General features: G+C 40.3%; 1 protein-coding gene across 2 annotated transcripts; it reads left to right on the forward strand.

Annotated features, from left to right (window-relative positions):
- The first annotated feature begins 14 nt into the window (after positions 1–14).
- COX18 (cytochrome c oxidase assembly factor COX18) lies at positions 15–18,764 on the forward strand. 2 transcript variants are annotated; one of them, XR_007356397.2, is made up of 7 exons: positions 15–507; positions 4,100–4,200; positions 5,025–5,188; positions 6,928–7,049; positions 10,273–10,380; positions 11,888–14,320; positions 14,932–18,764. XR_007356397.2 is itself a non-coding variant. In XM_048848117.2 (6 exons), exons 1-6 carry the CDS (start codon positions 211–213, stop codon positions 12,059–12,061), a joined length of 966 nt encoding a protein of 321 aa, XP_048704074.1. In that variant the 5' UTR covers positions 15–210; the 3' UTR covers positions 12,062–18,764. The 2 variants fall into 2 exon arrangements, 1 of the variants encoding a protein (XP_048704074.1); XM_048848117.2 differs by having other exon boundaries at positions 11,888–18,764.
- The last annotated feature ends 4,623 nt before the right edge of the window (positions 18,765–23,387 follow it).

Genomic DNA, 23,387 nt, shown 5'->3' on the forward strand with positions numbered 1-23,387 from the left:
CTCTCCCGCCCTCCCGCAGCTGCGCGCGCGGGCGGGGAGGGGGCGCTCTAGGCCGCGGCCTCAGTCGCCCGCTCGGTGGCCGGCCGGAAACGACTGCCGCGTGAGAGCCGGAGAGTTCGGGGCGCGCGCGGGAGGAGGACGCGCTGGGTCGCCCCCCCCCACAACCTACGGGCCGCGGGGACTCTTGGCGCGCGCCCGGCCGTTGCCGGGATGTGGTGCTGCCGGCGCGTGGGGCGGGAGCTGCCGAGGCCGCTCCGCCAGCGGCTCCTGCTGCCGCCCGGCTGGGGGTCGCGCGCCGCCGCCGCCTCCCTGCCCAGCGCGAGCCCGGGCGGTTTGTACGAGGCGCTGGCGGAGTCGGCCGCCGTGCGCTGGGCGGAGAGCGGGCTGGTGGCGCTGCAGGCGGGCACCGGGCTGCCCTGGTGGCTCAGCATCGTGTGCGCCGGCGCCGCCCTGCGCACCGGCCTCACCCTGCCGCTGGCCGCGCACCAGGGCCACATCCTGGCCAAGGTGGGTCCGAGGTCCGCGGGGGCCGAGCGGGACGTGGGGTGCCCCGGTCCCACCTTCCGCTGTCCCGCGCGGGCACCTGGGGGCGCGGGGGGAGGCGGTGGTGAGCCCTGCCCACGAGTCTCCCCCTCCCGCACCCCGCTGACACGAGCCGCTCCCTCGTCTGGCCTGTCACCCTCCCCACGCGTGCTAGCCCCTGGGGCGGCAGCGGCTTGAGCACGAGTCAGCCCCCTCACGACACCCCCTCCCCCCTCTGTGTCTACCCCCCCAACCCCCCCCGCTAGTCCCGCTGCTGTTCTAGCCCGCCCCTGGCCGGTGCTTGTCCAACCGGCTCTGAAAAAGCCCCAGTGACGGAGATCCCACAGCCTCCCTCGGCAGTTTGTTCCAGGGCTAAGCCACCCTGACGGGGGTTTTTCCCTAATCTTCAGCCTAAACCGATTTAAGCCCATTGCTTCTTGTGCTCTCCTCCGAGGTTAAGGAGAATGATTCTTCTCCCCCGTCCTCCCGGGTCTGCGTGTTACTGTAGTGCCTAGCTGGAAAACAGAAGATAACCTCCTTTGCTAGTGAGGGGCTTGGCAACCTGTGTAGCCAAGGAAACTTGCTGAGAGTTTCCTCATGGTTGCTGGCTTCATGCCTGCGGGTACCCTGTGCTTACAGAGCTGCGTGGCTCTGTTGCAGACCAGCTGTCCTGTACCCCACCATGTTGCAATGTCACATGATGTGTTGGGAGAGTGTAACTAAAGTAGTGATGTCGCACTGTAATCTAATGTGATCTGTGCCACTGCTCAGGAACAGAGTTAAGACTGACATAGCCTAGACAGTATTAACACATAGGTGCTTTCTGGCTGTGTCCACATTAATTTTAACAAAATATTCGCACCAGTGCTACCTCTAGCTCAGCTGCCTTGGTGGATGCCCTTTTGTAGACAAGAGTTCAGCGCTTCGAAATACTAGATATGCTGCCTGATGTATATTCTGCACACAATACAGTCTAATCCATTTTATTCTATAGCATTTATTACGTATATGTAATATGTTATAGCATGAAATGCTGTGTACTTGTAAAACTAAAACGTACAATTATAAAAGGCTTAAACCAGGTACTACACATAATTACTACTCTATGAAGAATCACAACTCATTATGTTTAATTTTCTTAGTGTGTAAAAATGAAAACCTAGTTAAGTGTCTCCACTGTTGAATATGTTTTTGGTAAGCCATTAGGATGATATGAATCATTTACACAACTCTTTCAACACCACTGATGTTCCCCAGAGGCCTGCAAACCAACCAAGTGCTGGCTTGTTAAAATATTTTATAGTTTGAAACCTAACAAAATCACAGTAAAGTGTTGCAGGTGAAGCCTTTTGAATCACAAGATGATATACCTTTTGGTATTTATTGCACTAAAGAGAGTAGACAGTGTGTCAGCAGTAGTGGTTGCAGTCAAATGCTTCACTGCTAAAGAGTTGCAGAATCCTTTGCAACCCTAGAATTACTACAGCCATGTTTTATTTGGGTAAAGAGGCTGTATTTAATCAAGTTTGCTTTTATTCTGTGTATTCCTGTCTACAAGATGTGAGAGAATACTTTCCCCTCCTTTGTAAAGTATTTCAGGAAATCAGGATAAAAAAGCATTGTGAAAATGCCAAGTATTTTATTAGTTTCAATTTAATATGAGGCAATTGCTTTGTAATAATGCACTTAGAATGCAAAAAGTAGTGCCAAAACCAGAGCTGCTGGAAGGTTACATCCAGTAGTGCAGGGATGGCCAACTTGAGCCTGAGAAGGAGCCAGAATTTACCAATGTACATTGTCAAAGAGCCACAGTAATATGTCAGCAGGCCCCTGTCAGCTCCCCCCCCACCCACCTGCAGCCCCAGCAGATCAGCACCTCTCCCTCCCCGCACCTCTCGATCAGCTATTTCATGGTATGCAGGAGGCTTTTTAGGGGGGAGGAGCGAGGGCATGGCCAGCTCAAGGGAGGGGAAGGGATGGAGTGAGGGCAGGGCCTGTGGCAGAGCCGGGGTTGAGCAATGAGCACCCCCGGCACATTGGAAAGTTGGCCCCTGTAGCTCCAGCCCAAGAGTTGGTGCCTATACAAGGAGCCCTATATTAACCTCTGAAGAGCCACATGTGGCTCCGGAGCCACAGGTTGGCCACCCCTGCAGTAGTGGTTCAGCTAATGTGGAATTGAAATAAGTGTAATCACTGGCAAAAAGTGCAGTAAAATTTTCTGTAGATACTGCTTGTAATGTTACAGATTTAACAGACTCAGCCTAACAGTCCTTTGTGGTACATTGATTTCTGGTTAGGTTTTTATTTTATTTTAATTAGCTCGGCAGTGAATATCAATAGCACATCCTTTGTGGCTGCAACACTCCTTATTTAGTTGGGAATTTACATTTTCAAAGCACTGAATAAGGGTGGAGTATTACTAAAACTCAGCTATTAATGTGCCTTTCTCAGGAGAGTCCAAAATAGTAAGAGCAGAAGTGTGGCAGGAAATCCAGGCCAGGAAATCTTTTTCCTGTTTGCATTTTGCTACTGGTGAGGCTTGAGAAAATGGACAGAAAATAGTAGTTTTGATTTCACCATACAGAATGACTTCAGGCATAACTCTTTTTTTCGGACAATTAAAGTAACTTTAAACTGGTGGTGTTAGTTATTGGCACTACATGTCTGTGTATATACTGAACCAGTTATAATGCAGGTATGGCAGACTCATTTTATACCAACCACAAATTCAGAGGAGGTAATCCTCTAGTGTGGTTTTATAAAGAGATGATGTGTAGTAATACATCTGAATGGTAGTAAGCCATACAATCTATTTTGACCTTGCTAACTCGTTGTCACATGATTCTCTATATCAAAATAAGTATGGTATGTTGTGGCCATCTTTTCTACTTTTTAAAAAGCTATTGAGTAGTAGAGATGAATCATGCCAACTGTGATATAGTCCTTGTATCCTATACAGCTCTCTGTACCATTTGTGTATTTTGCCTTGTTCACAATCAGGAGTTCTCTAAGAACAAATATATTAATTTCATGTTTAGTCACAAATATTACAAATTCTCTTACCGGTACTTCTTCATACTTGTATCTTGACTGCGTATTTTGCGTATTGACTGCAAAAATGTAATACTCCATTTTCAGTGCCACATCCCGGGCCTGATCCTATTGAATTAAATGAGATTTTTGCTATTGACTTCAGTGGCTGCATAATCAATCTTATAAGGCTGTTCAAAACATGGGTGAGGGGTTCCACCACAGTGTTTTTTGTAAAACAGTTGTGTACAGACCCTTTTATATACCTAAAAACCTATAATGAATTGTAATAAAAAACATAAGTACAAGTGTTGATTGCATCTCACCTGGAAAGATTGATGTTTCATTATTTGTTTTTGTTAGAAATACTTAGGCATTCTCACTCAAGGTCCTCAAAAGTCCAACATATTTGCAGGCAACAAGCACCCACAGATGCATGCATTTCACTTTACAGTACACATACAAGAAGATATGGGGTAGAGAGACTGGTTGCAGATGAAACTCTTTTATTTTGCTGTATAATCATTTCTTCCTTTTCTTTAGCTAGCTGGAAAATTTGCAGCCTGAAATAGAAAACCTAGCTAAGCGTCTTCGCTATGAAGTTTCAATTCGTGGGAAGCAACTGGGTTGGTCTGAAAAGGTTGCTAGGTAAGATAATAATTGTACAGTATCTTACAAATCCACTTGGGCTGAAAATAAGAGGCATATATAAAGATGATGGCAATATGTATATATAAAAAGGCTCTACAAATCTGACACTAAAATAATGGATTCTGACTTACTATTTTATATAAAACTTTTCTGTGTTATTTACATAAACATTTAGGGAATATGCTCATTTGAAGCACTGAATCTGTAATGGTCTAAAACTTATAAGGCCAATTCCTGTTTCCACTGAAGTCAGTCTTGGTTTAGTTGTTGACTTCAGTGGGACCAAGATTTGACCCATAGCTATGGTTTCTAAATCTTTCTTAGGAGGGGATGGCAGGACCTGGCTGTGTCAGCTTTAGTACATCCAGTGATTCCCTCATGCAAGAGGAATCCCCAGCTGTCCTGGTATGGTAGCTCCATCTCCTTTGCACTGTCAGAGTGATGTAAATGGGACAGAGTGCAGTCTGAGAATCTGGCCTGTGGTCTGTACTCTGAGGAGCTTGTAGTCTTAAATCAGATAAATACAGCACACAGAATAAGACATCGAACAGTATTGCTAGGAAACAGTGATGGTGAAGAGGTTAACATTAGAAGCCCACAGAAAAGAAAAGGGTTTGAAGGGTGAGATTGGAGGTGATTGGCAGACAACAACTGGAAGGCTGTCTCAGGCCATAAAGGAAGAACTCCCTGGTTTGACTTCATTCACCTGGTATTCCAGTGCAATATTTGAAATGAACTAAGTGTGATATGCAACCTATGGTTTATTATTTTAGAATTTGAGAAGTTCTATTACAAGGAGTTTTGTTTTGTTTTCCAATCAGGTTCCACTTCAGGAAGAATCTAGGAAGGATTGTTTCAGAGTTGTATGTTCGAGACAACTGCCACCCCTTCAAGGCCAGTCTGTTGATGTGGATACAGATTCCAGTGTGGGTGTTTGTTTCCATAGCTTTGCGTAACTGCAGCGTAGGTGCAGGAGACTCAGAAGGTGATCATTGTGAACAGTTGTACTGAAAATATACATCTGTTTTGATAAATACACTTCTCCAGTTACAATGTTTACAAACATAATTTTACAATGTTTACAAACATAATTTGGTTTTAAATTTAAGAATTTGAGTTGAGTTTGAGATGTAAGATTGTTGAAAAAATAGCCCAAACACAGCTAAGTGACTAATACAAATAATACTGTATTTGTAAGACTTTTGAATAGGCATGTCATAGATGCTATGCCATTGGTCCATGTAATCCAGAAGCCTACCACTGGCCTATTCCTGTACTTTTTGCACCCCGAATTGTTCTGGTAGATCAGGAACTCAGTGCATCCATAGCCACAAAATAACCTTTCTGTTAATTTGCCATCCGTGCCTGTAAGGATATTTCTATGCTGCACTATAGTGCAGCTCTGAGCTGAAAGAGCAAAGTGGGATGCATGGGATGATCAGTTAACAGCAGTGCTGGAATTTGAGCTCTAGGAACAATCTAAAACATGTTTGGTCTGCTCCTTGGGCACTAAATTATTTTGTGTGCTTTGCAAGCCAAAGTAATAGAAGTCATACTTAGTATGTAAAGATACTAACGCAACAGTATGCTTAAAATTAAACTGTGGGGTTTTCTTTCATTATAAAGCCTTAACTTTAAATAAAATAAAATGCGTTCATCAAGATGATATTTTATTTTATGCTATCTGCAGTATTGGTGTTTTGACCATTTAAAAACTAGATTATGATATGCAGCATTAACCTAACATTTGACACTTTTGCGTTTGATTAAAATACCATGATATCTTGTATTCCAAGTCTAACAAAGTACTTTGGTCACTGCGAGTTCCTGCATTGGTGAATATTGTGTCTTTAATGGCATCCCCCATATGAGAGAGACTTTTCAACTTCAGTGGGCAGATCTTAAAAATAATTGTAATGTTTCTGTTCCTCTGGCACATGACATTGTTTAAATTGCTAAATATGATAATTATAATAAATAACTAGTCATTTAGCCCAATAAAGTTTAGCTACTATTAGGACATTTTTTTATTGTTATAAAATTTTTGTGGTTAGGGACAGAAGATTCAGAACAAGTTATTTTTCATCATCTGTTTGCCCCAAATCCTATCAGCCTGCAGTTCTCACTAATAATTTCCTTTTCTTGTTAGATGGCAGACTGCCTTCACTTTTTAATCTTTTGGATTAAAAGGTTTTTTTTAAATAAATCATTATATACATAAAGAGAAACTAATAATTTGTGTTTGCAAAGTGAATTTCCAACTGATGCTTTGTAAGAACCAGTTTTTTAAGTCAGTGATAAATACAACATTCTCTCAAATCCACTGTTTGGAATTCTTTGATTTCTATATCTCCTTTATATCATATAGTGGATTTTGTCTTGTAGTCATTTCACAGACTATAAGTAGTACAGTTTTCAAATGTATATATGTTTGATTGTGAGTAAGACTTGAATGTGAGTTTATGCTACTACCTGGCAGGGGAAGGAGCTTTCCTACTTGGGATTTATATATTTCATTACATCAGTTCCTTGCCCTGGTTCTGAAGGAAAGGAAGGATGATAAAATTGCCAGTTGGCACGCATGTGTGCACACAAAAAAAATGGATTGCCACAGAATAACAAAAATGTTTACTTTGAAAGTCCAATTTAAAAGCAAAATTATGCATAATTTTGACTGACTTTAAGGAGCAAGACATACTAAATATATATATGTATTTTAAACAGTCCTTGCAGTTCAGGAACAGCTGTCGACAGGTGGAACCCTGTGGTTTACAGACCTTACTGTACCAGATACTACATGGATTTTGCCAGTCTCACTTGGGCTCCTCAATTTGCTGATAGTGGAGGTATGTTGGTGGTGAATGTTGGACCATTGTAAAAATTATAATTCTTTCTATAAAGTTAGGACCGGTTCACGACTACCTTACAAAGTGTAAAAATACCATGGCAGCTTCTGATTATAAATATGCACCTTAATTCATGATCTAGAAGGGAAAAACTGTATAACTGTTTCAAGGTTGAGGTCGTATGGGTCCTGCACATTGTAATTGCTGATAAATTCTAATGTGGCATTTCAGAACCGGATTTTAAGTAGGTTAACCTCAGAAAAGTTTACTCTTCACTCCAGAGTGATTCCTGTGAGAATACTTTAATTAGCGTACTGCATTTTATTAACACTGCAGCTTATAAAGGTTAAGGTTTTGGTGTGTGAATAATACATTCCTGTGGGCTGCATTACTGGTGGCTTTCTTTTCCTTGTTAGAGTGATGTAGTTCCACTTCTCATGTATTGTAAGTGATGATTGTGGGTACAGTAGGTATGATGCTAAATGAGCTGAAAACTTGATAAAAGCAAACTACTTAAAACTATTAAGTTTAAAGTAGTGATTGAGAAAAAGTGCTTTATTGTTATTTTAAGAAAGCAAAGGAATGAAGAAACTGGAACCTCTTATAGATATTATTATATTGACCACGGCACAAAAAATGGGAGTGTGCTAATAAAGTTTGCGAATGATACAAAGCTGGGAGGTATTGCCAATTTAGAGAAGGACCGGGATATCATACAGGAGGATCTGGACGACCTTGTAAACTGGAGTAATAGTAATAGGATGAAATTTAATAGTGAGAAGTGTAAGGTTATGCATTTAGGGATTAATAACAAGAATTTTAGTTATACGCTGGGGACGCATCAATTAGAAGTAACGGAGGAGGAGAAGGACCTTGGAGTGTTGGTTGATCATAGGATGACTATGAGCCACCAATGTGATGTGGCCGTGAAAAAAGCTAATGTGGTCTTGGGATGCATCAGGAGAGGTATTTCCAGTAGAGATAAGGAGGTTTTAGTACCGTTATACAAGGCACTGGTGAGACCTCACCTGGAATACTGTTTGCAGTTCTGGTCTCCCATGTTTAAGAAGGATGAATTCAAACTGGAACAGGTACAGAGAAGGGCTACTAGGATGATCCGAGGAATGGAAAACTTGTCTTATGAAAGGAGACTCAAGGAGCTTGGCTTGTTTAGCCTAACCATAAGAAGGTTGAGGGGAGATATGATTGCTCTCTATAAATGTATCAGAGGGATAAATAGCGGAGAGGGATTATTTAAACTCAGTACCAATGTGGACACAAGAACAAATGGATATAAACTGGTCATTGGGAAGTTTAGACTTGAAATTAGACACAGGTTTCTAACCATCAGAGGAGTGAAGTTTTGGAATAGCCTTCCAAGGGAAGCAGTGGGGGCAAAAGATCTATCTGGCTTTAAGATTAAACTCGATAAGTTTATGGAGGAGATGGTATGATGGGATAACATGATTTTGGTAATTAATTGATCTTTAAATATTCATGGTAAATAGACCTAATGGCCTGGGATGGGATGGGATCTGAGTTACCCAGGAAAGAATTTTCTGTCGTATCTGGCTGGTGAATCTTGCCCATATGCTCAGGGTTTAGCTGATTGCCATATTTGGGGTCGGGAAGGAATTTTCCTCCAGGGCAGATTGGAAGAGGCCCTGGAGGTTTTTCGCCTTCCTCTGTAGCATGGGGCACGGGACACTTGCTGGAGGATTCTCTGCTCCTTGAAGTATTTAAACCACGATTTGAGGACTTCAATAGCTCAGACATAGGTGAGAGGTTTTTTGCAGGAGTGGGTGGGTGAGATTCTGTGGTCTGCATTGTGCAGGAGGTCAGACTAGATAATCATAATGGTCCCTTCTGACCTTAGTATCTATGAATCTGTGTCATCAAGATTAGCCAGTGCATCTCAGCACTTAACTATTTGAACCCATTTTCCAAATGAGCAAGTATCGTGCAGTTTCTATATTTATACATTCTGGTTCTTCTTTGATTAATGACTGAAAATCATTAATCTTTATCTAGTAGTAAAGAAAGTTTACTTCCACTCCTGAGAAGTATGCTGTCCCAACATTGAGAACTCACATTGTATTGTAAAAAAAAAAACAAAAAAACCACCCATTCATCACTTTAAAAATAGAAAGTAAAGAGTTTTCAGTTATTTTTGACAGATAAACCTTTTGTCTCTTTCATAATTAAAGCTAGTAAACATTGCATAGTACATGTATTTGAGAAGACATATGTTAAAAGAAGTGTAAAATCAAGATTGTTTCACTAATTTTGAACTCAAGCTTTTTTTATAAATTTGTTACATCATAAGCAGGAATATGTCCGACACATACAACAGAAGTTCATAGATATTGGGGCACTACACACACAAGTCTGTGGTCTCTTTTTGGCATTCTTGATGAGTCCAAAGATGCTCCTTCATTGTGGGAGGAGGCAGGATCAAACAGAAAATAAAATAACAATTGAAAGGAAAGAAAAGTGGCTTACACATTAAACCAGGCTTCATTATAAATTCTTGTTGATATACTGAATTTTTTGGAATAAGAATGAGAATGCTTATGTATATTAAGAATAAAATATGTAAAAGAATCTTGATACCCCATGTTCTTGCTCTTTTGCAAATCTCTGCAGAAATAGTTACTATTTAATCTCTCTCTGTTATCTATCACAGTCCTCCTCATTGCCTTCATGTGTCTTGTTCTGTTTTATTTTTTCCAAGTAATGTGGATTAGGACAGTTTTGCAAAATGAAAGTCATGGTTTGCCTATACATGTTTTGCTTCCGTTCAGTTACTCATTAAGCAGGTTGGGGATAATGGTCCATATCTTCTCAGTAGCCATCTCTCAGAGGACTGTGCTTGAGGAACAGGTGCTGGAGGCTTATTCAATGTGCACAAGCTATTCTCTTGTGAAATAATGTTCTCTTAAAATGTTTTAGGTGGATGACTCTTAGTCTTGGTATAAAATCTGCCAGGAAAGGATTGAGTATTAACTGTAAGGCACCAAACAAATTAAAGGAAGGAATTTATGAACGTTTTAAATATACTTGATTTGAGCCTCCTAATAATTGAAAAGAATGTGAAAAGAATATTTGGGTGGAACAAACCTGTTCTAACATTGACTGTGCATGTTTAACTTCCCTTGTATTAAAAAATAAAAATCTTTCTCTGGTGTGTGTATGTTGTTTTCTTTTGTTTTTGCCTTTTCAGATCTTTGCTCTGCGAAAACTTGAACTGTCCAGGTTCCAGAAGTACGCTACCAACTTCATTCGAGGCCTGTCAATACTGATGATTCCTATTGCTGCAACTGTACCTTCAGTAAGTACAAAACATAATCGTGTGTAGTATGTGAGACTTTGCATTAGTCTGTGCCTGTGTTGGCCAGACTTGGTTCATGGTGCTCTAAGTGCCGCCCAAGTGCATGATCTATATGGTGGACCATACTTGATATTACACTTCATACCATTTTAATAGCAATGACTTCACTCAAGTAGTAGTGTGTGGAGGATTTGTAATCTATAAGGGTCACCGTTCAATATTGCATACGGGAAAGGTGCTGTTTGCACTTACATTACATTAGATGCAGCCTCTAGGGTCTTCCGAAAGTGTTATGTGCGTTGTTACAAGCGCTGCACGTTTCATAATATATGAGACACAGTAACAAGTAACGTGCTCCAAGGAGCTTACAATCTATAAGACAGACGTAGATAAGACAAGATAGGCCATCATGAGAAATCCCCTAGCAGAAAGATAGGCTGGGAGACCCATGGAAGCAGTTGACTTCAAATGTTAAACAAATGTGATGTGGTGTTTTTTGGGTCTCCTGGAAGTAATACTGGAACTGAGTGTTGCTCATTGCATGGCAGAGAGGACACAAAGTAGTTACTAAGACTGGCATCACTATAGAAAAGAGGTTGATAGAGAAAATAAGAAACAAGGTCAAGCTGTCAGTGGAATGGGGTTTTTAAAATTTGGTTTTGTTTTAATTATTTTGCATATAATGTGTATTTTTATGATTACACTGTTAGAATCCAAAAAAAACTATTAAATAGCCTATTGACAGTAGGTTGATCTAAATCCTACTATGCAAACTTTTACTGGAATAAATGAGATTTGTACATGGTGTTTATACTATGGTACATGTTCAATATGGATTGTTGTTTTTTTAAATTAAAAGTAGCTGCTTTCTAGTATTTTTGCCAAATACTAAAAAGAAAGAGCCCACAAACTCATTGTTGCTAACATCATTTTTTAAAAGTTGAGTTTTAGAAAATATCTGGAGTTGGTCTATATTTGGGTTGACCTTGTGAATTGAAAGGCAAACCATGTTCATGTAACTAGAGACAGATGACGTTGCATAAAAGGTTTATTTACTGTAAGATATGAACAACCTATAATTTAGATTTGCAGAATTTTCCATGAGAGAATCTTGAAAATGTTTTTAGAGTAGATTTGTATGTGAAGAAATGCATGTTTAATTGTGTGTTTGAAGGGGTTAAGAGATTCTTGTACATAGATGGGCTTATCAAGCCTATTTAGACTAAAAGAGGAAAAAAGTTTAAATATGAATTTAAAACAGTGGGTCCTGTAGTTTTGTCAAATTTTAGCATAGATCACATTTTTACAGTAGAGTTCAGAAACCCTGAAAAATAGGGTTTGTAATGGAAGCATTGCTTAACCGCAGCTATTTATTTAAGGGTGCATATGTAGGAGAGTTGACTTTCTTAATAAGAAATAATTATAGTAGTTTGTGAAAAGCTACTGGAATCGCAGTGCTTTTATTGCCTTTTGGGTTGCTGAATGCTGTGTTCCTCTCTCCTTGCAGTCCATGGCTTTGTACTGGTTATCCTCCAGCTTCATGGGACTCTCACACAACCTGCTACTGCGCTCTCCAACTTTTCGTCGACTCTGCCACATACCGAGGACCAAGTCTGACTCAGACACTCCTTATAGGGATATAGTCTCTGCCTTTTATGCTAAATACTTTTTAAAAAAGTGATTCATTTTGCACTGGTGGAAGAACTACCCTATACAGGCAACTTGAGTAATTCAGAAGTCATATTGTTTTGAAATGTACCTATTTAATATAGGGGCAAGTGTATGCTACCACACTACATCAGCACAGTGGCACTGATGCAGCTGTACTGCTGTAGCGCACCTGGTGAAGAAACTCCTTGCTGACGGGAGAGCGTCTCCCGCCAACATAGCGCAGAGTGGACACTGCTTTAAGTCGATGTAACTTATGTCGCTCAGGGGGTGGCTTTTTCACATCCCCGAGTGACGTAAGTGGCATCAACTTAAGCAGTAGTGTAGACAAGCCCTGGGTGTCTCCTTGAAACAGTTAGAATGTGAAAGGCTGTTGTTGGGATTGTATTTTTCCTAATAAAACAATGGTTGTCTCTGACATCAAGAAGGGTAATTGTACTAACTTCTTGGTGCAGTGCAAAATTGTTGGGATTTTTTTAGTTCATGTGGTATTTTTGTAAGTTGTGTCCAATTAATAGCAGCTTCTTTCCTTTATTGGTAATACAGAATGAAGCTGGATGTTAAAATTGTGGCTGATGTAGCTCTGCTATTTACACTGAGTCTGATCTTAACTGCAGGCTAGTGAACAGCAACATGTAGCTTTACTTGAAGACTGAATGGGTCACTGGGTTAGTAATGGTGTGCTAGATCTCTTCTCTCAGACACTTGTTCTGGTTCAGGTTCAGATTCAGTAGTTGACCACATGTTGTCAATCTGTTGGCCATGGGAAAGTTCTACTGACAACTGAGATGGTGTTTTTGTGAAACTACAAAGGTGGATTAATTGCCCACTCGTTTGCAGTGTCAGCAAACTAATCTGAAATAAGATAGGAATCTGTGGATTTACACAGCATGAGGAAAGGTTTACTGCTACTATCCAGGGGAACAGGTACAGAACTTTGACTCAGGATACAAGGGTTCTGTTCTTGGCTCTCATGACCTTGTGTAAGTCACTTCATCTCTCCATATTTTAGTTTCCCTATGTATGAAATGGGGATAATTATACTTATCCTGCTTTGTGTTTTTAAAAAAAAGCATCATGTGAAAAAGCGTATTATTCTGGCAGTAGTCGTAGGTACTGATCTCACTTTGTATAGAACTATGTCACACGGCTCTGCAAGACCAAAAAACCATTGTTTTATATGTCATGTTCACACTGTGGAATGTTTAAGTTCAGTGTCCATAAAGAGAGGAATTAATTATGACAACATAAAATTGAAATGAAATGATTATTTTAATTGAATGCAAAAAGATGCAGATATGGGAAGCCAGTTCAGATAATTTATTAAATTCACAGTATCAAATGTAGAAGATGTTGGGGCTACTCACTGCACACATCGAAAGAATACATAACATAGTCTTTCTGACAGCTGTCTGCACTCACACCCTTCTCCTTTGTGGGTTCTTGTCTTGATTTGCTTTAATCATACATCAGCAGGCAGTTGTGCCTTTGTTCTGATGGATCCTCCAAGTTAAACTCCCTTTCCACTGAAGTTTCACAGCCCTCTCCCAAAAATGAGATTTTTGTTCTTCTAACCAGATGCATTTTAAAAAAGCCACTCTTGGATTCCATGCTTGTTACCTTTCCCTCCCATTCGTTCTCCCTGTTTGTATCAGACCTCCTTGTTTGCCCTAATCTTTCCAGTTTGTTTGTGTCTTTTAGTGTAGATCATGATTACCCCCCCAAGAGCAGAGCATAGAGGGAGGGACTTGTTTTATAAATGACAAAAGGCTGGATTAATCTCTTATTAAAATCTGTGAAATGGCGTTTATTGAATTCAATGTTGGTTTTGACACTAAATTCACAACTACTGAAACCAGAGCAAGAAGCAGCATATTGCTTGTAATCCTGTTTTCAGTGTTTGTCATAGCACTGGGACAAATTCATATTTGCTGAATTCTTACGATCAGTGTTGTATTTGGCCCATTAAACTTTAACAAACTGAATCTCAAACTAAGTTCTGTAGGGAAGAAATGCCTGCTGTCTCCATGGTTAGAGACGAGTGGGTGGACCTGGTGGAGGAGAGAGGAGTAAGTAGGGTTCCAGGCAGGTGCAGAGAAGAGAAACAAGCTGACTGTTTGATACTCCTTAGCCAATACCGAAGAGAACGGGGCGCTCTGGTGGCTTTGGCTGTTTCTCAGATAACACAGAAGTGCAGTTGTTGCTTCACCAACTGGCTGAAAAGCCTCCTGCTACATACAGCTGTGGATGGTGTTAATCCAGGATTTGGCAGGTAAATGGGGAAGGTTTTTCAAATATTTTGTTTAAAAATGTAAATGTTTAATTTGTTAATCTTGGAGTTATTAATCTCCACTCCCCCACACCAGAATTGAAATAAACATTCCATGTGCATTTAGAATACATTCTCTGTAGAGAGCATAAAATATCCCCGTACCTGCTCCAAAAACATTGAAATATCTTACAAGTTTTACTTTATCATTAAATTGAAGTGGATTTAGTGCTTCCATGTAAAGTGGTAGATTGACTGCCTTGCAGACAGAAATCCTTCATTCACAAGACAGGCACTAAATTGGCAGTTTCCCTACTGTGTTCTTACTGATGACTTAGAAGAGGTACCACCAGTGGCAGAATGAGGGTCGCTCAGTGTCCAGGTCTATTAAATCCCTGCCCTCTGCTGAGAATATTGCCAGTTGCAGTGTTAATTTTTGTAATGGGGTTCTCACCTGACTGTACAAATAGCAGTCAACCCTCACAACATCCATGTAAGGTTAAGCACATGAAGGTTAAGACTAAATTTTCTAAACTGCCTTCTAATGCTAAGTGTCCAGCTTTGAGGCACTTATGTAGCATGGGGTGTTCTTTTTTTGCTTTTTTTTCCCCCAGGAGGTGCTAAGTACTGCATCTCACCGAATTCAGCTGCCACTGTGGGAGTTCAGCACCTTTGGAAAAAATAGCCACAAAGTGACTCTTGTTGGACGCCCAATGAAATCAGTGGATGCTTTTGAAATTGTAAGTCTAAATTTGCACTCAGCAGCAAAGCTTACAAGTGCTGGGTGAGATGTATGGGAATAATGCCTAGCTCTTTTAGTGCTTATCAGTAGATCTCAAAGTCCTTTACAGAAGGAGGTAAGTACATTTGTCTCACTGTGGCCTTTATAGTCTAGTTTAGACCCCAGTTGTAATCATTTTTAAAGGGAGCTAAAACTGTTTAGTAGTACATTACTACTGAGTTGAAGAAAGCTAATAAACATGCAAACATGTTTGAGGCAAATGGGAAAGACTGACCTTGTGGGAGGCACTTAGGGTCTCTCAAGCACCCTACTCAGCACAGAAGTGGCCCATTGTTCAAACACATCCTTGGGTTTTTTTTCAAATATCTTGAACTAGGTAGATATACTATATAGCCAAACAAGGCAATGATGACACAAAAGCAGATGTGTGTCTGTTTCCAATACATCCAGAAACATAACCTAGCTGTAGCATTTATGTCTGTATTTCTATTCTCAGTGTGAATGGAGATGCACTGAATCACTGGATACAGTCCATCACTTACACCCACTTTGCTGGGCATGCAATATAAGATGTGATAAGTACTTCTCCCCTTCCCTGACACCTGTGGAAAACACACTACTTTTCCAGAGATCCAGTCACAGCTAGTAAAACTACTCCTTCCAACAAAGAAATGCAGAGCAACTTGAGCACTGCATACACAACACTGCTAACTAGTGTAATCAAGGAAAAAATGCAGTCCTACAGTTTGCCTGGGATGCTCAAATGCAACACTAGAGTTTTCAGCAAGGTCCAGTTTAGTCTAATTTTTCAGTTACACTTACAAAAAAGAAAATAAGACTTGTCTGTGGGCAGATTGAGTCTGGCTCAGGTACTATCTGAACTCCCAGTTGTTTTCTTTTTGTCACTAGATTGCAACTTTTGGTACCAGTTTATGGTTTATTCAGTGACACAGCTTTAAAAATATAAGCTGTAACATTGAGTTATTTACTCATCCTAAGGATTTTATATAGGTACAGTTATAAAAATCACATAGGATTATATATTCTAATATATAAATCTAAATCCTGAACTCATTTCTCATTTTATTTACTACTTTAGGGCCAGTGTGCAGTACAAAAACCCAAAGACGCTCCCTGCCTCTATTAGATTAGTCAGAGATCCCTATCCTGCAAATACGCACCTATTTAAGTATAAGCATTATAGAACTAGTCATGTAATTACACAGGTAAGTGCAGGATTGAGGATTAAGATTTGATCCATTTTTTAATTGTACTTTTAAATATCTTAATAACCCACTTTACAATGTAACTTGCTTGAGTCTCGTTGGGTAGAAAAACGAGGCAGTGAAAAGAAATGAAATATTGGTCTTGGCACTCTACAAAATAGAAAGGTCTGTCCAACGATGCTTACAGGGTTTATTTCTCCTCCCTCTGAAGTCAATGGAGATTTTTCATTGACTAGAATTGGAGCAAGACCTACCCTTACTCTTATTCACATACATTGTACAATTGATCTCATGGTACTGCTAAGTTCTTGGCCTAAGATGAGTGAGTTTTTAGGGAAGGGTCAGATAACAAAACTAGAGATTCATAATTAAGTGTGAATAAAACAAAGGAAGAGAATCCAAAACTGATTATAGGCTCTCTCACAATCCGTGAGTAGACTGGAGCTCATTGTCACAGGATGTCATTGAGACCAAGAACTTTGCAAAATTCAAAGAGGGATTGGACATTTACATGGATAAGAATATTTAGAATAAGCAAATGAAAACAATGCTTACTCAACTTTGCAAAATGCTTAGAGAGCTACAATTGAAGAGCATTATATATCTGCAAAGTATAACTGTAATATACTTCTTCCTTGCTTCCTACCTTCTGTTAAAATGCATAAAGTTTCACAGAAGAAGCCTTATACCCCTTGTATTAGTTTCAAGGGAAGCTGGGAATCAATTTAAGCATAAGAGAATGTTAAGTATTAAATGCATTCTATCACATTCAGAGCAAGAGAAAAGGAAACATGGTACTGCCTCTAGGTGGCACCTATGAGCTAAAAATAGGTTTATGGTTTTATATTATTACAGGGTCAGCAGCAATACTAACCATGCTGCTGGCTGTATTATGGAAAGTCTGTGCTTCAGAACCCGAATTGCATTTTGGGGGTACTACCATGGAAATCACCACTGTTTATCTGTGTTCTCTTTCAAATAGTGTGTGCACTTGCTGTATTTGCACAGGTGAATGTAAGAGTGGGAAATTCCTTTGTGTCCAGTAATATTACTTCTGTCCATTGGAAATAAGTTCAGAAGATTTCCCTAGTATTTATATTTTTGTATGTTAAATTGAAATTCATATTCCACTAAGGCAATGACATCGGGCAAAATCTGACTGGTTCAGGTTCAAACTGAAAACCTATTCCCCTTCTTGCACAATTAAAATAAGAATTTTTGATGTTAGGCCAGATTCATTCAACCCTTCATAGCCCTACTTTCAGAGGCAGTTCCAGCTCTTAGGATCCTAATTGTCCGCTAGGTCTTCCTCTTGTGTTCAGCTTCCCCTGATGTGGCTTACCATGGGCATCTTTGACATGCAAGCGCACAGCAATTCCTTCAAGTTGCTCCATTTGTTTATCCCAGCTGGCCTCTTGGTGTGTTATATATAATACCATCAGTCATTTTATGCCTCCTGTGGGGCAATAGCATTCCACTTCATGTGTCAACCCCAGATGTCATTTGACATTTAGTCACAGCACAGAGATTCCATGAAGTTAGGCCCCCTTTTTTTTTACCATTCAGCTGAACAAGTAATACTGTATCAGGGGATCTTTTAAGGACCGCATGCAAATCCAAAGTGTTAATGGACTTCCATCGCAGCGAAATTTGGTGGCAGTTAGCATCCATCACCTGCTTCTGTGTCTGCATCATGCAAATGAGTCAGCCTTTCATGAAGGTTGAAACTATCCTTCCTCAAAACCACAGGAGGAAAGGAAGATACAACATATTCAACTGGTAAGTGAAAGCCTCAAAGATGGGGGGAAACAGGCCACTGTCTTCACCTGTTCTGCAGTGTCAGCAGGAACAGCTGTGGTAAACATATGGAGCAATGCCAGGTTTATGTGACTTTTATGGAATCATTCTGGGAAAAGATTATCCTCCATCTTCATGGCAGTTATGTAAAGACAGAGGTCTAGTTTCCTGAACAGCTGGGTAGAGCATATGTACTATTAATATAAAGGGCAGTTTGCAGAGGAGTGGTGTGTGTTTTATTTGTTTTTGCACTGTTGAGATCTAGACACATAATATTTAACAGAAATCCGTTCTGGAGAAGATTTATAAGCAGCTGTGATTATCTGTGGATCCATAAATTTCCCCAATCTGAAACGGATACCATACATTTGGTAGCAGGTCAGCAGTCCATTTAGTGTTGCCAATGTTAAAAGTGATCAGATCTGGCCCTCAGAAATTCACAGTTGCTCTCGTAGAGAAAGTAAATTCTCAATGTTCGACTACATTTCAGAAAGCTCTAAATACACAATGTGGGGGGAGAAGGGTTGCTGTATATTTGTAAAATTGCAGAGGTTTTGTACATACTAAAAGTTTTAAGTAGTGCTTGTACAACTGTTCATTACTTAACAAATACAAATGCACTGAAAATTGTAGTATGCAATAAAATATGTAAAATTGTAATAAAATTGTGTATTAAGATTCATCTTGTCCTTATCTGAAATGTTGACCCAAGCTGTAACTAAGGAGGACTGTCTACAGTTGTGTCATTTTCAAACGTGAAGGAATCCTAAGGAATGAAAAAGTCTTCTGTGTGGCAGATTTCTATTTTCACCTGGTGCTTTTGGAGCAGACCCACTTGTTCAGCATTTATTCTATTTTCTCCTTAAATTTACTGTATCTGGGCAGTATGACTGCTTAATGTTTGTCAGGAGTTTCTGTAACTTCAGTTATCTAGCACATATCCAGCCCATCTTGGCTTTTGCTAAACAGTCTTAATTGGTGAGGCACAAAGTTACAGCTTCTCCCCTCCTCACTCTGTTGAACAGACATTGGATTCTGATCACAATGGTTTTGCACCATGGGAGAGAGGAAAGTCAATACTATTTGTTTCAGCACTGCCTCCCAACGTTGCAGTTGACAATTCCAGCACTTACTTTTTTGGGACCCGACATTGTTTCTGTTGCAGTAAATGACAGCACTACCATTGACTTTAATAGGAGTTGGATCAGGCTCTTTATTATTTGTATTACCATCAGGCCGAGAAGCCCGAGATCAGGAGATTTGGTCTCCTGCTTTGGTTCCTGAGTGCTCTAAACTGACTTCTTTTTCAGGAATAACTGTGGGAGTTAGTGTGCTCTCAGGTGGAGCTTGAGGAAAATGGAGGCTTGTTTTACACCTTAACAGGACTTCCATGATCCCTGAGAGCTGTGGAGAGTTCCTGAAGAACTTATCCAAGCCTGTGAAAGAAATTCTGTAGCCAGTCAGCAACAGTGCTTTGTACAGTAAATAAGGACTGTAACTGTTATACAGGCGCATTTATTGCAGTAGAATTTTTGGTAGCTGCCATTAAACCTGAACAGCATTTAATTAGTTCAGTAGTAGATACAGTATTTTTGCACAGGCTGCCATACTGTAAGGGCAAGACAGTACTTTCTCATGTTTTCAGTAACTTAACTGTTCCCAACAGTTGGTTTAGGTCCAGCAGTGAGTTTACATGATAATCTTCAATAACTGCCCTTCTGCCTGGGTTTGGAATTATTTGAAAGTGAAAATAAGCTGTTTTGCTTGAAACGCGTGTTGTTTTGTTCTTGGATACTCCAAAACATTTTTTGTTGGATTTACTGGAGCAATTAGGCATGTTGCAGGCTAGAGAGAGAATGACTACATATTCGAGTGGCTAGGACATGCACTGGGAGATCCAGGGTCTATTCCCCCGCTCCAGTGACTTTCATTATTTAGCCACAATGGAACAGCTTTGACAGGAGAGATGGAGGGAGCACTGTATCAGAATCCCCCAGAGGTGTGAGTCCCCTCTTCAAATCCTTTTTCCCCACTGCAGGAAAGGATGGATTGAACCTCAGTCTCCCACCTCCTAGGCAAGTGGTCTAACCACTGAGCTACAAGGTGGGTGCCATTATCTTCTTCTTTTACTGCTCTGGCTGGGTTTTAAATGGGACACCATCTGGTTGGCAGTCTTTGAGCATGCCTATCGGATCATGCCCTACGTGTGACTTAGGCTGCCAAATACCTATCTTTCCCTGGTTTGGGAATCAGAGGTATGTGTACCTCTGGTTGAGAACCACTGCTCTAGACTTTTGCTACCTCATAGGTGATCACGGGTAAATTTTCAGGTTCTTTTTTTCCTTAAAGCTAAATGGGACCTAATCAGTCCTATAGCTAGAGTTAGGAAGTGACAAAAATGGGAGGTGGATAAGCAGAAGTAATTCTTTTCCTTTTTTAATTGACATTTTCAAGTTAATACAAAAAGCCCAGATTTGGAAGGCATGCATACAAGTGCATGTCCATTTTACCCATACCTGACTTGTGCACCCCTGATGTCCCATACATGTGTACAATCAGGAATACCTATCCCCATGCACATGCTGTACACATGTGGTGTTGTGGATGCTCAAAACTGTGAAGTTTTCAGGTTAATAGGGTTTTTTCCTCTGACAGTCCTGGGCTTGGAATATCATACTCTGTTGGATGTTTTTGCTATTAAAAATGATGGTCAAAATATATAGTAATGTAGCTGGCAACATACGTCGCTTCACAAGTGTAACAGAATGTATAGACAAGTCAACTTAATGTGTCAGACCCACACATGCACTTAAATAAAGAGGAAAATATCCTACACCATCTTCTGGAGCTGTTGTATGCTACTACTTAATTCCATTATATTTTCTCTCTGATTCATAGAACTGGTACTCCCCCCATGCTTCCCCCCCACATTTTGAAAAATCATCCATCCAGCCTTCCATTCCACAAATGACTCCTTAAGATGATGCTGTCTTTATTATACAGGCCTGACCCTACTCTCAGTGAAGCCAACAGAAGTTTTGCTATTTGCTTTATGAGGAGCAGGGCTGGGATTCATGTCTGTAATCCGTTCTCAAAACAAAAGTAACAATTTTACGAGATGTTTTATTTATTTTATTTGTATTACCGTAGCACCTAGGAGTCCTAGTCTTGGACCAGGAGTCCTAGTCTTGGACCAGAACCCCTTTGTGCTAGGTGCTGTACAAAAAGATGGTTCCAGCCCCAAGAGGCTTACACTCTAATTCATAATTTCTCACTCATGCAGGCAGTATGTTACAGTATCATTTCCTTGAGATGGCTCTGTCGCTCTATACGTTGGCCAGGGTATACTTGTAGCTGAACATGTAGGCTTCATCTCCATTAAAAAGGAACTACACGACATACACAAAAAGTATTACTTATTGTATTACAGTAGTACCTATTGGGATCCATTGTGCTAGGCATTGTACATAGACATAGCAAGAGAGATTGTAATTTCTTTCAGTCTAAACTAAGACAAAGAGCGGGAGGGGGAACAGGCACAGGGAGGGAAGTGACTTGCTGAAAGCCAGCCAGATGGATCAGTGGCAGAACTGGGTATAAAGCCCAGGTCTCCTGATTTCCAAGATAGTGCCCTATCCCTTAGACTATAATTATATTACATTATGAGCTGATTTTGCAAGCTGATTTAATGTCTTTGAGGAAAATGTCTCCTGTGAATAAGGAAAGCAGGATTTGATTTCAGGTGATAAAGTCAGAAAGACTCTTGCCACATATATTGAAGCCATAGCAAACAATAGTGTGTATAAAGAACAGGAATACTTGTGGCACCTTAGAGACTAAAATTTATTAGAGCATAAGCTTTCGTGAGCTACAGCCCACTTCATTGGATGCATAGAATGGAACATATAGTAAGAAGATATATATATTACATACAGAGAAGGTGGAAGTTGCCATACAAACTGAGAGGCTAATTAGTTAAGAAAAGGAGTACTTGTGGCACCTTAGAGACTAACCAATTTATTTGAGCATGAGCTTTCGTGAGCTCTACAGCTCACTTCATCCGTGAGCTGTAGCTCACGAAAGCTCATGCTCAAATAAATTGGTTAGTCTCTAAGGTGCCACAAGTCCTCCTTTTCTTTTTGCGAATACAGACTAACACGGCTGTTACTCTGAAACCTGTAATTAGTTAAGATGAGCTATTATCAGCAGGAGAAAAAAACTTTTGTAGTGATAATCAAGATGGCCCATTTAGACAGTTGACAAGAAGGTATGAGGATACTTAACTTAGGGAAATAGATTCAATATGTGTAATGACCCAGCCACTCCCAGGCTCTATTCAAACTCAAGTTAATGGTATCTAGTTTGCATATTAATTCAAGATCAGCAGTTTCTTGCTGGAGTCTGCTTTTGAAGCTTTTCTGTTGCAAAATTGCCACCCTTAAATCTTCTACTGAGTGGCCAGAGAGGCTGAAGTGTTCTACCACTTTTTGAATGTTATTCCTGATGTCAGATTTGTGTCCATTTATTCTTTTGCATAGAGACTGTCCAGTTTGGCCAATGTACATGGCAGAGGGGCATTGCTGGCACATGATGGCATATATCACATTGGTACATGTGCAGGTGAATGAGCCCCTGATGGCGTGGCTAATGTGATTAGGTCCTTTGATGGTGTCACTTGAATAAATATGTGGACAGAGTTGGCATCGGGCTTTGTTGCAAGGATAGGTTCCTGAGTTAGTGTTTTTGTTGTGTGGTGTGTGGTTGCTGGAGAGGGTTTGCTTCAGGTTGGGGGGCTGTCTGTAAGTGAGGAAATAGTGTGTAAGGTATTCTTGGCTCTACCTTCTTTGTGGAAGATAGGTTTCAGGTGCACTTAGCAATATGATCAGTTGCATTTTGTTTTTACTATTCTCTCCTTATTCTGCTGGTGTGTGGATATCACTGATTTTATTCAAATGATAGTCAGATGTAAATGACCAAAAATGTATCTTACAACAGAGAATGTTGTTTTGTATCATGTTGATGAGAAGACAAAAGTTCCTGTGTTCAGGAAACTCTAAATGAAACTCTTTTCATTTTCAACTTTCTTCTGCTTATTGGCTTGAACCATCACATGGAAAATGAGATCATTAGCATCACATCCAAGATGCAAACATCAGTATAATATAACACCATTTACAAGGCACAGGAGGGGAGAGCTGGCAGCAGCCACTGAATTTGAAATGTGTTGTCAATCCATCCAGACTGAGTTCCTGATTGTTTTTCATGGAGCTTTGGTGAGGACCCTATATTTTTAATTCAAAGCTGA

This window comes from Caretta caretta, chromosome 4, assembly GCF_965140235.1.
Source record: "Caretta caretta isolate rCarCar2 chromosome 4, rCarCar1.hap1, whole genome shotgun sequence".
NCBI lineage: Eukaryota > Metazoa > Chordata > Testudines > Cheloniidae > Caretta > Caretta caretta.

Bases quoted from the DNA above. Each gene is read 5' to 3' on its own strand.
- COX18 (XM_048848117.2), top strand. From the start codon at position 211: ATGTGGTGCTGCCGGCGCGTGGGGCGGGAGCTGCCGAGGCCGCTCCGC. The intron at 4,201-5,024 runs GTAAGATAATAA...TTTTCCAATCAG, and splicing joins TGGTCTGAAAAGGTTGCTAG to GTTCCACTTCAGGAAGAATC. The intron at 10,381-11,887 runs GTAAGTACAAAA...CTCTCCTTGCAG, and splicing joins TTGCTGCAACTGTACCTTCA to TCCATGGCTTTGTACTGGTT.